This window comes from Lygodium microphyllum, chromosome 15 (assembly GCF_053477565.2).
Source record: "Lygodium microphyllum isolate KBCC chromosome 15, Lygodium_microphyllum_v1.1.10, whole genome shotgun sequence".
In the NCBI taxonomy this organism is placed as follows: Eukaryota; Viridiplantae; Streptophyta; class Polypodiopsida; order Schizaeales; family Lygodiaceae; genus Lygodium; species Lygodium microphyllum.
Window position 1 is genome coordinate 45153305 of NC_141149.1, and position 18492 is coordinate 45171796.

General features: G+C 42.3%; 1 protein-coding gene across 4 annotated transcripts in view; it reads left to right on the forward strand.

Annotated features, from left to right (window-relative positions):
• Positions 1–1525: 1525 nt before the first annotated feature.
• Positions 1526–18492, forward strand: part of LOC148024474 (alpha amino-terminal protein methyltransferase) — a 36649-nt gene continuing 19682 nt past the window's right edge. Inside the window, exons 1-2 of one of the 4 annotated variants that reach the window (XM_087694108.1) lie at positions 1526–1830; positions 1916–2051. In XM_087694108.1, coding sequence (XP_087550234.1) covers positions 1573–1830; positions 1916–2051 — 394 coding nt within the window. In that variant the 5' untranslated portion in view covers positions 1526–1572. The remainder of the gene's footprint in view (positions 1831–1915; positions 2052–18492) is intronic. The other 3 variants (XM_087694109.1, XM_087694111.1, XM_087694110.1) reach the window with 3 other exon arrangements.

Sequence of the window (18492 nt, forward strand, 5' to 3'; positions counted from 1 at the left end):
GGTTGAGGAGGATTGGGAGGGTTTGAAGAGCTATGCCATCAAATAAGCTAAACTCCATGCTATGGAAATTGGTGATGAGTAAAATGTTGATGTAGGAGAGAGTAGGGAAGACTATACATGTGTTGCCATTTTGCACCTTTTGTAAGAGAGAGAGGAAGAGAGTGCTATACACCTTTGTGGGGACTGTATGGACGTTAAGAAGATAATGAAATAGGTGCAAGAGTGGGAAAATATATTTGAATACACATTTTCTAGCCAATATAATGCAAATTAGAATGATTTCAATTTTAAAAAATCATTTTATGATCAGGCCATGAAGGCAAAAAAGATAGCACATTGATCCCTCCATACCATTGGCTTGATTATCTTAATAGTTGATTGGAATGGTGACATTTGACATCGACCTTAGAATGTTAAATAAGGCCTGGTTCACATTGAGCGGTGGAAGAAAAAGAGAAGGGGTGTCACTCAATGTGCATACTTTTCATTTGAAAGTAAAAAGGTTGTTTTATATTGGCCTCTTGCCCTCGTAGAAGAAAAAATGACTAGCAGAAGATGTTCCTATAAAATTTGATTTGAAAAAGTTTGTTCAAACTTTTTTGATTGGTTGCTTTTAAAGAATACAAAATATTATGTCCATGTAGTTTTGCTTGCTAGGGTAAATGGGCCAATAAACTGACGTCCCCCAAAAGCAAAATGTATCCACCTCAATCTAATGACACTTTGGTATGAAAGGTGCATCCCTTCAGCTACTTAAAACTATGATACAGATTCTTATGCCTTCCTTATAGGCTTAGTGTGTGTTAAATAGTTGAGGTATGTAAAATATTTATGTCTTAGATCTTGTAGGACCTTAAAATAATGCATCCTCGAGTGTCACTATATTGCCCCCTCATTGTCACTCTTTTGTGAATCATCCACTAATAAGTAAGTCTACTTGATAAAAATATAAAGTGTCATAAACTATTTATTTTGAGTGCCATATGATATATAGTTTGGCTATTAAAAAAAATTATGTAACTATCTTGGAAAGAAACACAATATGATAGGAGACTATTAGATGACATTCTAATAGGCTTTAACACATGTGGTAGGTAAAGGGGGACACTTTAATGATTTTGCAATAGTTATGAAACTTTGTTGAGTTGTACTACCTGCAGCCGCCCATGGCACTGCACAACATTCTTCTTTAGGGAGGCATGTTGCGGCCCTTTATCCAAACAACTAACACACATTTGCTTCACCTTCCCACAAAATCAAACAACACTATAATTGAAACGAGCGACATATGTTTGGTAACTTTTGCATAATTGCAAAACTTTTGAAACACACAAAACCAGCTATGATTGCTCTTCACGAGTTTTAGAACGGGACGGTGAGAAGGCGCTATTAGGCTTACTCATAACCAATATCTCTAAACGCGTGAGAAGGATCTTCACACCAAATTGTGGTGTAGTTTGAGGTGCAGTTCACAGCGTGAAGCGCCTTTAAAAAAACTTCTGCCACTTTGGTGTGAACCTGGCCTAAATATATGTAAAGCGGGAAAATACCACAGCAACGTAAAATATCAAAATGCTTCACAATCCCCTGAATTGGACTCCCTGGCCTGGGGGGCTCTCGGGACGCTCCTGTCGTCAAGCGTCAGCGTCCGCTTCCGCTTCTGCCTGTCATTGTAGTCGCAGAGCGATGGAGCAGGGCGGGGTGGACTCTCTGGGCAACTCGTACGCAAGCAGGGCGCAGATGTGGGCTCAGGAAGCCGGGGAGCACGCCACAAGCTCCAACCCCGAGAAGAAGCAAGAATGGTACAGCAAAGGGGTCTCTTACTGGGAGGTAAAAACCTGCTTCTTTCCTTCGTCCTTCTTCGGAGTTTCCCATCCCGTACGCCATGCTACAAATCTTTGTGCGTCTCAAGCAGGGCGTGGAGGCTTCTGTCAATGGCGTTCTTGGCGGCTACGGTCATGTGAGTGAGCGAGATGTTATTGCCAGCGATCAGTTTCTGACGGAAGTTTACCTTCAGGTTCCATTGCCTGGCAAACACCTAGTAGCGCTAGGTAACATTTCGTTTCTTTGTCATCAAGAGTTGCATCACACGGAAGGTTAAAGAGGCCTGCATTATCCGGGGCAACGTCCTTATCACAGAAACGGTCTGCACATCATGACTTTGGAATTTGCCAGCATCGCTATGCTCATTAAAGGCACGGGCATTTAAATCTGCACCGCTCAGTTCACTAAAGCATCGCTATGCTCATCAAACGAAGGGGCATTAAAATCTACACAACTCAACATCGAAGTTACATTTTGGCCAGTTTAGTAAGAGTTAGAGTTGACACATCAAACCTGTTTCATTTATAGCAGCAACGAGAAAGATGTATAAAAATTGAGTTTTTCCATTTGCCTATTGGAGGGGTGGCCCTTTGTTGGCCTATTACCTGTACAGCAATATGTAAGCCAATTGGCTATCAACATTTTCTTGTAGGTCTATACAAAAACTCTGATCTTGGGAATCATAAACACTTTGCTACATTAGCTAGTGAAAACACAATTGATAACATTATTTATACTATATATGACTTATAACATGAATACAAAAGGGAGTGGTCCTTAGAAAGGGACTCTTAGTCTTCACGACTCCTAAATATTCAAATAAGAAGATGAAATAAGCTTGTGTTGAGGTAAGCAGGTATAAAGTAGGATGTAAATTCATCTTTTTGCCTCACTCTTCCAATACTTTGTCAAATGCTTGTCTTTGGATAGAGAAATATAAGTTCATATATTGAAACAAAAGCTCACTATGACAATTGAAAGTACACTAAGAATTCACAAGTGCAAGTGTTTGAATGTGGTTGCACTTGTTGCACCATCCTTTTAAAGGTAAGAGTGAGATGCCCTATGAAAGTAGGTTGACCTACAAACAATTAAACAATCAAGAAGCCGATTGTGAATTAGGCTTTTAATGATTGTGATCCTATGAAATGACATGTTCCAAAACCCTCACTTTGCATGAGTAGATAAGGAACAAGAACACCAAGAATGCACCATGAATTACTCTTTTTGTTCAAGATTAGACATGCCTTGATTTGCACCATGACGAAGAATTCCTCCAATGCCATGATCCGTTTGTGAGTTTGAAGCTATCAAAGTAGCCATCGTTGCATCGCTTCTAGCTATAATAAGTTTTGCAAGTAGCTTAATGTGTCACATTGATTCCTCCACTAGAGCATAAAGATGCTCTTTGGGTTTATCATGCAAAATTACATTAACACATTATGTTGCACATATTATTATGAGCTTGACTAAGGACACACAAGTCCAAGATTTTTACTTGGGAAAGATCGCGCACTTGAAGCTTAGTTGTCCATGAATCTTGTCAACATGACATGTGTTAAAAGTTTGAACTCAATGACACATAAAATCCACTTTAGCACGAAAGACCATTAACATGTGCTCTTTGCACCTTTAATGAGCCATTGATAAGCTTGTAGGAGACCGAGTTAATATAGGGATTCATGCATTTGAGACCAAGTTAATATAGGGATTCATGCATTTTGTACCCGAACAAGCATGAACACGATTACCATCAATGTGGAGGAGCTAAATGTCTCCATTGTTGTTCTTACAATTAGATGTGACACCATTCCATCTTTCTCTCTTCATGTGCATGGGGAATGTAATTATTCCTCTTGAAATTGGAACAATCCAATATCCTCCATGATTAGACATCTTGCAATATTCAATATCCAATATTCAAGTGTTGCAAGGAAATGGGGATCCTGGAATGGGCAATGGGATTGGAAATGTCATAGGAGTGTGGAGGTCCCATTGGGAAAGAAATGGTGAGAGTGCACAACAAAGGAGGAAACACAAACATAGAGAGAGAAGGGAAGAGAAATATTGCAATGAAAGAAGAATTATGTACTTAATGGAATGAAAGCTAAATACTAAAGAGGAATTGTCAGTTCTTGCATGCAGCGCAAAGTGCCAATGAGGGCAATCGATTAGATTGATGACAAATGGCAACACCCGAAGATGAAGAAGAGTCTTGTACATTGGAGTGTATTGAATCTTGTAAAGGAATACTTGCGAATAATCTAAACGTGGAGGTTGGCTATAAGTAGCAAAAATCAGCCAAATCTAGTTGACTTGCTCTTGAAGGCCATAAATATATTGGATGATTGCATATCATGAATAAAATAATAAAAAAATGTTGATCTCCATTATAAATGCTAGTTGTTCCATCTTGGCTAGTGTGAACATAATCTAGATCCATTGAAAAAGGAATGCATTGAGCTAGAAAATAACCAGCTAGTGTAAACACTCCTAAAATTGATTGAAAAAGAAATGCATACTTTAGAAAGAGCATGCCTTCTTTGTCAAAATACATGGTAGATTGAGTGTCAAAGCTTCCAATGTCCCTATTTAACTTAGATTGAGGCTCACAGGTAGGAGATGATACACATGATTGCCAACACCACCTCTTAGATCTTGGATGTGGTTGAAGGCCAAAGGAGACAATGGATCCAAGGGTGGCAGAAGAAGTACCAATGCCAATGAAATCAATTGATGATGAAGCTGGTCAATGAAGAAACTCCTCATGATCCTTGGAATCCAACTCTAAAACACAAGGGCCTAGGAAATTCACAACCACATTATTGATATTGTCTCCCTTTGAAAGTGATGGGAGGTATGATGGAACTGCTAGAGGAGATGGTAGGGGATGGGATGGACTGTGTGGAATAGATGGTGCACAATCAGGAACGGGTGTGGCTTTGGAAGGTTGCCTTAGAGGAGCTTGTACAATGAAAGGGGAATGGAGTTTGTAAAGCCCTCTTGCCAACCTATTGCCCAAATGGCTTTGAAAAAGAATCCTTGATAACAAGGGCTTGTGTAGCGAAGATAATCCAAATATCAAGTTTAATAAAGCCATGAATAGAGGGGAACGGAAACTTGAAAGCCCAAATCGAATTCCAAAGTGGAGCTAGATGGACGGTTAGGTAATATTGGCAAAGTGCCAACACTACGAGTAGGTGTCAAATAAATGTCACCAATATCCTTTGATGGAGGAAGATTTTGTAGCAAATCTCCTTGAGAGTCGTATGACTCGAAGCACCTCTATCAATGAGCCAAGGCCTCTCTTGAATTATGTAGAAGACTCCCATCTCATGTATGTGAAGGAATATAGACTTATGTGTAGAAGTAGAGGAGGGCTCAGATGTTTTAGCTTCATCCTTTGCTCTCGAATGAAGAGGAGGTATTTCTTTCAACACTTCTCCTTAGGATTAGTGCCCTTCTGATTGCGTGGGCATTTAGGTTTCTATGAATTTGTGTCAGAGCCCGAGGAAAACTTTAAATATGTAGTGTGCTTCTCTTGTTCTTGTCCTTCTTGTCTTTCTCATTGCCCCCTCTTGAATATGTAGTAAAAGCGTTAGTAAGGTTGGATCCATAGGTACCAATCTCTTTGAGTCGCTTTTGTGCTCCAAAACAAGTGAAGCTAGCTCTTTCTATAGAAAAGCCTCTTGAACCTTGGAGGTAAGCAAGTTGGTATAGAAGACATCATACTTGGGAGATGGCACTTAAGTAATGAGAATTATCACCATGTCCTTCAATGAAATTGTCATGCCAAGGGGCGCAAGCTCACTCCCCATGTCCTCTATCTTGTTGATGTGATCTTGCATAGAAAGGGTGCATAGAAAGGGAATTGTAATCTGAGATCATTTAGAGTTTCTTTTGCATGGTCATACAATGGGCAAAGGTCTTTTGATGGTAGAGAGAAGAGAGCTTTGTCCACACCTATGTTGTGGATCGAAGTTTGCATGCATGCACAAGGATAGAATATTGTAGGCTCATAAAGAGAAAAGATCGCATTGTAGAATTAAGTTGATGCAAAGGGTTGCTTGGTCCATGGTAGAACCAATGTGGGGTTCCTTCATTGAACGAGAATCGTGATAGAATCGAAGATCCATAAGTCGAAGGTGTTAAGAATACACACCACTTTGCAAAACCAAAGGGAGTAGTTTGCACCATCAAATTGATCTTCTTTGGGGATAGAAGGAAGCATGGGCACTTGAATAGAAGGCGTCATATGCATTCATCTTCAACCATAACATCATATTTTTAAAGCTTTTTTTCAGCTTTCCCTAGATACATCCTTGTCAGAGTGCAGCGGTGCGGAAGTGTAGGACTGAGAGAGAGAGAACGCAGAGAGAAGAGAGAGAAAGACAGTGAAAGATGAAGATCTGCTGTATAAAGTGTGCTGTATACAAAGATATGCAGATATGTACACGGGCGCAGTTCGCTGGACTGCGTGTCTCCACCTCGACGATGCAACCTGCTGTTCACCTCGAAGTCCTCTGCAGTCTGCACTGTCTCTTGTCTGAAATCTGCGAACAAAGACGAAATCTGCGCGTGCTACCAGTCTGTAATCTGCGAGCAGAGAAGTGTGAGAGACTGCTGAAAACCTCGGCTATAAATAGCCAGAATCTGGGCGAAAAAATCAGGCAGGTCGGCTGCATTAAATGCAGCTGACTGGACTGCAGTCAGTCGGACTGCCACGTGGTAGTCTGATTGTACAGTCCAACTGGACTGTGCAGTTCGGACGGGCGATGATCTCTAACACCCCCTCTCAGAGCCTGGGCGGGGCAGAAGCTTGAGGGATCTGGAATGTCTCCGAAGTAGAGCCTGGGGAAGTGCCTTTGTAAACAAATCTGCAAGATTGTCCTCCGTCTTGCAGTACTCCACAGTGATGGTCTCATCCAGAAGCTTCTCTCTGATGAAGTGGTACTGGATTTCTATGTGCGTCGTCCGGGCATGAAAAACAGGATTCCGTGCCAAGGCAATGCAACTCTCATTGTCACATTGCAGCAAAGTAGGACGAGTCTGGGGGCAGCCAAGCTCCTCCAACAATCGTCGAAGCCACACAGCCTCACATGTGGTGGAAGACGCGGCTCGATACTCTGCCTCAGTAGATGAAAGGGCTACCGTGGGCTGCTTCTTGCTACTCTATGAGATAACACCTGCACCCAAGGTAAAACAGTAACCTGTAGTAGACCGCCTGTGGTCCACATCACCGGCCCAATCCGAGTCGCTCCAACCTGTAAGTACAAGATTTGAACCATCTGTCCCTGCGGGATAATGAATCCCTAAATCAGACGTCCCCCTCAAATATCGAAATATCCTCTGAGCAGCCTGCCAATGCACCGTCTGAGATTCACTCATGAACCCTGCCAAGAGCCCAACAACAAAACAAAGATCAACACGAGTGTTGAGAAGCCAAATCAAGGAGCCAATCAACTGACGATAGCGGGAAGCATCCGCCATGGGAGAAGCTGAATGGGAAGTGGCCTTCCAGTTCGGATCCATAGGAGTAGAAAGGGTCCGACAATCCTCCATCGCAAAAGACACCAAGAGCTCTTGTACATATCTCTGCTGAGAGATGAAGATTCCCCTCGGAGACTGATAAATCTCATGGCCCAAAAAGAAATGGAGTAGACCCAAGTCCGTCATCTCGAACGTCCGATGTAAAGCTGCCTTCGTCTCTTGGACCTTCTGTGCATGATTACCTGTGACAATCAAATCATCAACATACAACACAAAAAGCACACAACCATCCTCGGAAGTGTGAACATAAAGCTGCGGATCGGCCTTAGAACGCCGATATCCCAACTGTGACTGAAGGAACGAATCGATCTTCTTGTTCCATGCACGTGGAGCTTGCTTGAGGCCATACAAGGCCTTCTTCAACCTTTAGACTTTCCCATCTGAAGATCCAAAGCCAGGAGGTTGCTCGACATAGATCTCCTCCTTCAAATCACCATTGAGGAAGGCCGACTTCACATCCAACTGGTAGACAGGCCATCTCCTATGGCCAGCCAATGCAAGAACAGCTCGAATAGTCGCCATACGAGCAGTGGGGACAAAAGTATCATGACAATCAATCCCTGGGCGCTGTGCAAAACCTTTAGCAACAAGGCGAGCCTTGTGCTTGTTCAAAGAACCATCGCTAAGGTACTTGGTCTTGAAGACCCATTTGACGCCAATCACCTTCTTATTCGGGGGGTGTGGCACGAGTGACCAAGTGCCATTCCTCTCAATAGCCTCCAACTTGGCTTCCATAGCTTTCTTCCATGTTGCGGATTGTAAAGCCTCCTTCACGGAGGTGGGCTCTCGATCTTGCATAACACGGGTAATCAAACAATAGTTAGAGCAAACAAGCTCCGTAGAATGTGCCTGGTGCCTCCGTGACCGCCGCGGACCATCCTGCGGTTCCCACTCCTCAGGAACCCCCTCGATCCTTGAATCACGGAGTGTGTCACGGGCCCATCGAGGAGAAGGCCGAATCTCCCCTCATCTCTCTCCATCAGCTGAAGACTCTGGAATATCCACCGGTGGTAACTCCGCAGGGGTGACTGGTGGAACAGTAGACTCTGTGTCAGAAACAGAATCATAATCAAAAGGCACGGGCTCCAAAGGAACTGTAGCAGGAGCCCAACTCTCCCCTGGATCTCCAAGAATGGGATGCTCCTCACCCGTTGATATGGCCGGAACCTCCACAAACCGCACATCACGACTAGTGTACACATCCCGCTTGACGGGATCATACAATCGATAGCCTTGGGATTGGGAGCTGTAGCGAACAAATACCTGTCTTCGGGAAGCTGCTTCAAATTTATCACGGTGAGCCTTGGGAATGTGAACATAGGCATCACACCCAAAGACCCTAAAGTAAGAAACATCGGGCTTAGTCCCAAAGTAAGCCTCAAAAGGTGTCATCCCATCAACGGCCGAAGTGGGGGATTGATTAAGGATGTGGACTGCAGTAGCCACAGCCTCGGCCCATAGAACCTGAGGGGTCTGTCGGTGCTCCATCATGGTGCGCGCCATCTCGATCACACTGTGGTTTTTCTGTTCAAGAATGCCATTTTCTTGAGGAGTGTTGGTATTAGCAAACTCCTGGTGAATACCTTTATCTGCACAAAAACGAGCAAACTCATTAGAAACAAATGTTGGAGCATGCGGGTAGGGGAAGCGTGAAGATTTGCAGTAGAGGAAGTGAACAGGTGAGTGAGAGTGAGAGCAAGAGTGACGAACAGATTTGGGTGTACCAACAATGTGTTGGTACACAAAGAATAAAATGTATTTATACTTAGGGCCCGTAAGGGTGCAATCACATGTACAACATAACAATACACGTGTAAAATACACGGAGATGAATAAAGGACCTTTACATCCCAACAACCTCCCACTTAAAGGTCTGGAGTGAACCTTTAACCAACTCCCACTAGTCGTATGCAATGCTCATGCTGAGCCTTGCCTAGACTTTTAGTGAGAACATCCGCAGGGTTGTCCTGTGTTTTGATCTTGGTCAATGTGATTAGACCATCCTCCAGAATTTGTCTGATAAAGTGATATCGCACATCAATATGCTTTGTGTGTGAATGATACATGGCATTTTTAGCCAGATACACAGCACTCTGGCTATCACATCCCAACACTGGAGTACTCATAGACATGCCGAGATCCTCTGCGAGTCTGCTCAACCATATAGCTTTCTTAGAAGCTTCAGTAGTTGATATGTATTCAGCTTCAGTAGTACTCAGTGCGACAATGTTCTGCAACCTGGAGCACCAAGAGACGGCCCCTCGAGCAACTGTAAAGACATACTAGCTAGTGGACCTCCGAGTGTCTAAGTCACCTGCCATGTCTGCATTACAATAACCCTGCAAATTAAGTGCACCTTGCCCATAGCAAATACACTTTCTTTGTGTACCCTTCAGATATCTAAGAATACTCTTGACAGCCTCCCAATGTGGTTTGCCAGGATTTGACATAAACCTGCTAACAACTCCCACTGCATGAGCAATGTCTGGACGATTAGCCACCATAGCATACATAAGAGAGCCACAAGCTGATGCATAAGGGACTCCCTTCATAGCATTGGCTTCCATGTCATCTTTTGGGCTGTTGGCTTTACTAAGCTTAAGGTATGGAGGTAAGGGTACTCCGAGAGGCTTAGCTTCAGCCATGTTAAATCTGTCCAGTACCTTTTCAATGTACTTTTCTTGAGATAAGAACAGCAATTTCAGCGTTCTATCCCTACGAATCCTCATGCCCAATATATGCTTTGCATTCCCCAAATCTTTCATGGAAAAAGCTGATTTCAGCTGATCTTTGAGAGCATCCAAGCTAGTCTTTCTCTTCCCAGCTAACAACATATCATCCACATACAAAACAAGTATGATAGGGTTGCCATCTGTATCCTTTTTCATATACAAACAATGATCTGCATGGCTGTGTGTAAACCCATGTGAGAGCATAAAAGTGTCAAACTTTTTGTACCACTGCCGTGGTTCTTGTTTCAGCCCATATAAGCTGCGTTTTAGTTTACACACCAACTGCTCTTTTCCAGGAACTACAAAACCCTCGGGTTGTTTCATGTAGATCTCCTCATCAATGTCACCATGCAGAAAAGCTGTTTTCACATCCATTTGGTACAGCTCTAAATCCAATACAGCAGTGAGAGCAAAAAGCACACGTAGTGTGGTCATTTTCACGACAGGTGAGAAGACCTCCTGGAAGTCAATCCCTTCCTTTTGTGCATACCCTTTGGCAACCAATCTTGCCTTGTACTTGGGTTTCCCATCAAGTGTCTTTACTTTGTAAACCCATTTGTTTGGAAGAGGCTTTCTTCCTTTGGGCAACGACACAAGATCCCAAGTATCATTAGCATACAGAGATTTAATCTCTTCCTGCATAGCTAGCTCCCACTTATTGCTGAATTTGCATGACTTAGCCTCTTTATATGTCAGAGGCTCACCATCTCGGTACTCAAGAACCTACCAAGCCCTCGCAAGGTGGCACTTAATCCTTTTCTGACGCTCACTTTTATTTTCGCTTCAACCTTCCTTACTTTCTTATTGTCCAGCAAGACGCCACCCCTAGGAAGACAAGGCATCGGCCCTAGGTCAGACTCATCCCCAGGAACCTACCAGGCCTTCGCAAGGCGATGATCAACTGCTTATAAAATTTCCTTTCTTTTCTACATAATATTCTCCATATATATTTTAAGTATATAAGAAAGTCGAGCATGTATATCGAATTTAATAACAATAGCACAACTAGTAGTCATACCCAATACCAGAAAACAATCGGTCTCGATGATAAAATACTCGTTATCACATTTAAGAGCTATCACAATTTTCCATAATTCTCTTTTTACCCGTGGATACCTTCTTTGTCATTCAAGCATCACATAATGCAAAGAGGGGTCATACCTATGTGGCTGCCTTCTTAGTCGTGTAGACCTGCGTACCCAATGATCTACATTCTCAGGAATCGGATCTACATCTGGAGACATGTTATTTTCAGCATTTATTGGCTGCTGTAAGCCATTTTCAGCATGCTGTTCATGCTGTACAGCACCTTCATTTTCATTTCCAGCACCTGCATTTTCATAATCAGCAAGTCTATCTTGCTGTCCATGACCTTCCTGTGCTTCTATTTGTTGTCCATCATCATCTGGCTCAAAGATAACGGGCTGATCATCAGTTTCAGCCTGTGGTACAGCACCATGAGGCTCATCATTTGAAGTAATAGGTGGCTGCGAATTCTGAAATTTGACATTTTTCATGTCTTCATCAGAGGCTAAAGTACTTTTAAGCAACTTTGCCTCATTAAACACAACATTACGGCTGCGGACAATTTTCTTGGATTGAGGTAGCCACACTCTATAGCCAAATTCACCCTCATCACCATAGCCCATGAAAATGCCTTTGGTGGATTTCGGGTCAAGTTTATTCCTCAGCTCATTTCTAACATGCACAAAAGCATCACAGCCAAATATTCGTAAATGGTCATATGAGGCCGGTTTGCCAGACCAAACCTCCTCAGGAATGCCATTATTTAGGGACCTGTTTGGAGAGCGGTTGCAAATGTGAACCGCGGTTTTAAGTGCCTCTCCCCAAAATTCATGAGGGAGATTAGCAGTGGACAGCATGCACCGTACTCTCTCACAGAGTCCTATTGTATCTTTCAGCCACACCATTTGAAGAAGGGCTGTAAGGGGCTGTAAGCTTCCTCTTGATCCCATGCAAGTCACAAAAGGACTTAAATTCATTAGACGTGAACTCACCCCCATTATCAGTTCTCAAGCATTTCAACTTTCTACCTGTCTGAGTGGTCACGAATGCATGAAAAGTTTTAAAAACAGCAAACACTTCACTTTTCTTTTTCAACAAATAAACCCAAATCTTCTTGGAACAATCATCAATAAAAGAGGCAAAGTATGCAGCACCACCCAACGATTTCAAAGGCATGCTACATACATCAGAATGCACCAAGTCCAATACATTTGACTTACGGGAGACACCAGAGTAAAATGAATTTTTCATTTGCTTTCCAAACTGACAGTCATTACAAAAATCAAGTTTAGAGCCTTTTCCATCAACCCTCTTCAAAGAGGTAAGAACATCAAGTCCTTTCTGGCTCATATGGCCTAATCTCTTATGCCATAACTCCAAATGACAGCCAATTTCAGCAACTGCAAGAAACTTGCCATTCAAAGCTTTACAGTGCAGACAATACAAAGTGTCCTTCTTGGTTCCTTTAGCAATCAGCATGGAACCCCTTTTTAATTTCCATAAACCACCACCAAACAGTGTGGTGTAACCATGCAAGTCAAGCTGTCCAACATATAGTAAACTCTTCTTGATGCCAGGCACATATCTGACATCTTTCAACACAAGTTCTTGCCCATTATCCAAAGACAAGTGTATGGTGCCAATCCCATCAATGCTGCAAGCATGATTATTTCCAAGGTAAACCTTGCCATAACAGCCTGCATCAAAAGTAGCAAAACACTCCAAGCATGGTCACATGGAAAGAGGCACCAGAGTCTACAATCCAAGTCTGAGTGACACAATCATCAACTGACAAAAGTGCATCAATCACATCAGCCTTGGTGATCTGCATATCCTACATGTGACATACAAGGGCATCATAATCCACTGCACATAATATATCAGCCTCTGCATCTGAGAGCTCCTCTATGACAACACTAGAGGCCACATTGGCCTTTTCCTTGCCTTTACCTGCCTCAGATGCATCTGTCTTTTCCTCTTTCTTCTTTTTGTCTCCTGTATTCTTCTTTCTCACTTGTTCCTTCTTGTAATACCTGCAATCAGGCTTCTTGTGGCCCTTCCGACCACACTGATAGCATGTAACATCACTCTTTTCTTTTCCTTTGCTCTTGCTCCTGCTTCTCTGTCCAGCATTTGCATTTTTCTTTTCAGCCCTGCCTCTAACATTATAAGCTGAGTTGCTTCCTTCTTCACTAGACTTATGTCTAATTTCTTCATTCAAGATTGAACCCCTCACACCATCATATGTGAGATTGGAGTTATTGCTGAGAGAAACAACCAAAGTCTCCCAAGAGTCAGGCAATGTCATGATCAAAAAGATCGCCCTTAACTTATCATCAAAATCCAAACTTGCATCCTTGAGCTGATTTAAAATGCCAGTAAATGCACTGAAGTGCTCAGCTGCAGGCTTGGACTTATCCAACTGCATATTCACCAACTTGCGCATTAAATGCACCTGATTAACAGGTGTGGTGATCTCATAGGTAGTCTTCAACTTCTCCCATATTGCATGACCAGTGTCTAAACCCTTAATGTTTGTCAAAATGTCATCAGTGACACCCATCTTTATATAAGCCACAGCCCTTTTATTGACTTTGGCCCAATCCGCCTCAGATATTTGTGCGGGTTTATCCATTTGCAAAGCATCCTCACAATCCTTTAGGAACAGTATGCCTTGCATACGATCTTTCCAAAGATCAAAGCCCTAACCATCAAATCGCTTGATTTCCATCAAACTTTTAATGTCAGAACTGGAAGAAGTTGCAGCCATTTTTCACAAGTACAAGTGTAAAAGCACTGAATTGCAAGGGCACAAGCTAAATCAGCAAATACACTGCTGTTCTTGCATAACCAGCAATAATCCTCTGCTGTTTTGACATAAACCAGCCATTGCACAGGCAAATAATGCAGAAATTTATCAAATTCTGCACAAAATCCCAAATTTCCAGGTCCAAATGTGTGCAAATGTCACCCAAACTGACTCAGCTGGGCAAAATTACATCAATACATGAAAAGCCCCAATTTTTCTTGGTCCAATGCCAAGAAATTTTACTCGGATGAGCAAAATTCCAACAAATTTTGAAAAATCCCCAAATTAATTGAGGTCAATGCGCACAATGTTTGCAATTTCTGACACAGATGTCACTGTCAAGCATAAACAGCATCAAATCTGGGAGAAGCCCCAAATTTCCAGGTTCAAATTTGACCAAATCTGAGAATTGTGCTTGCGCGCGCGAATTCCCGTCAGTGGCAAAGAGGTTGCTTGCAGTAAACCTTAGAATTTTTTAAAATAAAATTTCTGGAAGAAAAAAAAAAACGTGTCGAACTGCAGCCGTTGACCTGCGCTGTCTGTGGCAGCCTTGCGTGAGCTGTCGCCTGGTAAAAAACGTGACGAAAACAGCATCGCGTGACTTGTCCAGCCTGCGCCTGATGCTCGTGACCTGTTCGACTGCCGCTTGATCAAAAACAACCTGTCCTGGCTGCTCGTGACCTGTTTGACTGCCGCCTAATAAAAAACGACCTGTCCTTGCTTGCCAGGTCAAAAACGATCTGTCCTGGCTGCTCGCTTGCACAAAACGTGACCTGCAACACTGTTGCCTGACTGTCCAGCACATACACGTGCTTGGAAACAGTGACGACTTGACCTGTATGAGTGACGACTTACTGATTTCTCGCGAGCGAAGAGCTGGTGTTGTCTCACACGGACTTCGAGGAGCTCGAGCACCTTAACCTCAGCTTTGATACCAGTTGTTGGAGCGCGCGGGTAGCGGAAGCGTGAAGATTTGCAGCAGAGGAAGTAAACAGGTGAGTGAGAGTGAGAGTAAGAGTGACGAACAGATTTGGGTATACCAACAATGTGTTGGTACACAAAGAATAAAATGTATTTATACTTAGGGCCCGTAAGGGTGCATTCACATGTACAACATAACAATACACGTGTAAAATACACGGAGGTGAATAAAGGACCTTTACATCCCAACAACAAATTCACCACCCTTGTCGGATCGCAAGGTCTTCAATCTCCGGCCTTATCGGTTCTCCTCAAAGAGAAGCCAATCCTTGAAGTGGGAGAAAGCTTCTGACTTCAATGCCAAGAAATAGGCCCATGTCATCCTGCTGTAATCATCTACGATCAGCATGAAGTACGAGCTCCCATGCAAGGACTCGTTCCTCATAGGGCCACATAGATCCACAGATACAAGCTCCATCGGTGAAGTAGACCGCCGCGAAGCTGTGTGGGGAATGGCATCCCTATGCTGCTTCCTACGAATGGAGGAGACACATGGCTGCTGGCTCACCACTATATCCGGCAACCCTCGAACAAGCTGTCCACGTGACGCCCTCCGAAGATAATCATAGTTGAGGTGACCAAACCGAGCATGCCATAACTCTGACTGTGTTTGAGAGGTAAGAAGAAGAGTAGAGAGGGCGGTGGAAGACTTCAATTTATAGATGCCGTTCTCCTCATATCCGGATGATAGAACCTTCCTTGACCCACGATCAAGGACTCGCACCGAGTTACTGTCAAACTCCACCAAAAGTCCAAGGGAGCAAATCTTATGAACTGACAGGAGATGATACCCTAAACCTGGTACATGCAAGACCTCTGAGGTATGGGTACCACCACGTCCATCTGGAATAAGCTGCATCTTACCCCGTCCTGCAATAGACACTGAAGAGCTATCTCCAATGAGAATCTGCCCACGCGAGGGTCGCAACTGAGCAACACCATCTGATGAAGGAGTCATGTGCCGGGAGGCACCACTATCAACGATCCACTCTCGAGCCTGGGGAGCCATCATCGCAGCATCAGAAGCATTTGGTGAAGAGTCCTCAATGACAGCTAGATGAAGAAATGCAGCTGATGAGGATGTAGCCACCGCTCCAGAATCCTTCGTGTCCTTCTTGTTGGTGTCCTTCTTGTCTTTGTCAGGGCAATCCTTCTTCCAATGGCCAGTCTTTCCACAAATATGGCATGTGGATTCTTTGTCCTTGTCCTTGTTCTTCTTTGACTTGTTATCCCCCTTCTTCTTTTGGTCCTTCCCCTTCTTCTGAGAGGCTTATCCTGTCAGTGCATCCGACTTGGAAGCATTTTGTCCCTTTAGCTGTTCCTCTTGGTCCAAGACCATTTCTGCCTTTGCTAAAGTTTGGCTCAACCTGTCTCTCTTGCATGGATCTTACCATCATTCTAAAAGATCAAAGCTTTGGCCAATGTATCACAATAGGAAGCACAATTACACCTCATGCCAAGGGTTGTTACCGTATACATCTACATACAAACCCCTCTTCGGTAGGTTTTAGGGTTGTTGCTCTTCCTTTTTCTTTTATCTTTTTATTCAACTTTACTATCTTTAGTTGTAGGTCATGCATTTTTTTCACAATCTTATCCAAAGATTTTCTTTCATTATTGGAACAATAGATTCAATCATAGGTATAGATGGTTTCATTGTAGGTTCTTTGCCATAGGCAGTAGGCATAGGTATAGATGGTTTCATTGTAGGTTCTTTGCCATAGGCAGTAGGCATAGCCTTTACATGTAATTATTGCTTTAATTTTTTTCCTCTTAACAATTCTGTCAACAGCATTAATTACATGTGAACAATTTATTTTCAACCTTGTCTTTGTTGTATTGTCTTTCAAACGATCCCCTAACCTTTCTTGTAGGGAAAGATGTGCGGCTTTAAAAAATAATTCAACCTTTTGACCTTTTAGAGTATGTTGCTTAATGGCATTTAACTATACATAATTGCTCTCAAATTTTCACAGCAATGCAATGGCTGCAAGACCTTTGTTGGGTTTCTCTACCTAGTCCATACTCTGCTCTTTGAGTGCTTGCATTGCTCCATCCCATTCTCAATTGCTTACAAAGCATTTATGGCTGCAGATTCATACTTATTTGCGTCTAGTTGTTGTTGCTACTGTAGTAGTAATAACATTTGCCTTGTATCATCACTAGATCTTGTAGAAGAATCAATACGTGTAGTAGACCTAGAACTTGATGAATCTTTCATGTTTGTAATTCTTTCGATAGCCTTCACGTTGTTGTGCCACTACGTGGATACAATGTGAAAAACCTTGGAGTGCATTATCATTTGGGTTTTTTATTGAACTAGAGAGTCAACGTCATATTAGTCATTAGTGTTAGTGTTCATAGTATAGATGGTTTTAAAATACGGGATTTTTGGATAAGTTTAGTTTATTTTTAATATTATTTTTAGTAAACATTCTAAAAAGATGTAGAAAACTTGTAAAATAGGGTGATATGCAAAAAACAAGTGGCTTTTTAGTTAGTTTTGGAAGATCTCATGCAAAAAGAGGGGCTTTCGAATTCGCACAGTGTGCAATCGCAGTTTCAGGTACCAAATAATACTTTGGATTGGGAAGAAGAAGAATGAGCGATATGGGAGAATCTTGAGTAGGTGTTTTGGGATTTTATTTCCCTTTCAAAGCCAACGGAACCATCAGATTTGCCGTCTAAGTAGCACAAAAGAAGCTAGTATTTGGTACACGTTTTTGGTCTACTAGGGAGCTCTAGGAGATCTAATGCTTAGAGGTTACTTTCGAGAAGTCCTAGACAAGGATTTTGTTTATCTTCTCAGGTTTTATCAATATATAGTGCTTTGAATCATTGAGCTTTGTCTTTATCTTGTATACCTCTTGTTTATTCTTTTTTTTCTTTTCTATCATCTACTTTTTACTTTCTTCTCTCTTTGATCCTCAGTAAATACAACCTTTCGACATTGGTGAACTCAATGTGAAAGGTTGTTGGAAGGAAATGTAAGATGGGAGAACTTTCAAGTATAGTTTCTAGTGATGTTTTGTAGCAGTTAATGCAAAATATGAATATGCTTATGTAGACACAACAACAGGTGATGCAAGCTTTTACGCAAATAGAAATTGTTGTGATGAATACTCTGTTGGTAGTAGAGCGTGAGATAAAGTTGTTTAATGGCAGGAATGTATTTGTATATTTGCATATCTATGCTTAAAAGATGAAGTTCTTTGGGATGGCTTAACTTGTATGAAGCCAATATTTTGCATACATCATTGTATATGAATTGAAAGCCTAAGTTACTGAATTGTACATGTAGGATATTGACTAGATAGCTTTCAAGAAGAAACTCAGGGAATAATTTTACATTGAAGACATTAGTTTGATTATCCACAAGACTTTTCAACAGTGGGTTCTATAATCCAATAAGGTTCTTGTGGCTTGTGGTTACAGAGTTATTAAGAGAATTTGAAAGTTGGTTTGAGTAGATAGATCTCGTAGAATATCAAGCTTTTGCAAGTTAGAAAATTGAATTGTTTCTACAAGCGGTAGATTTTGAGCTTTTAGAGAAGCTTGATGATTTGTTAG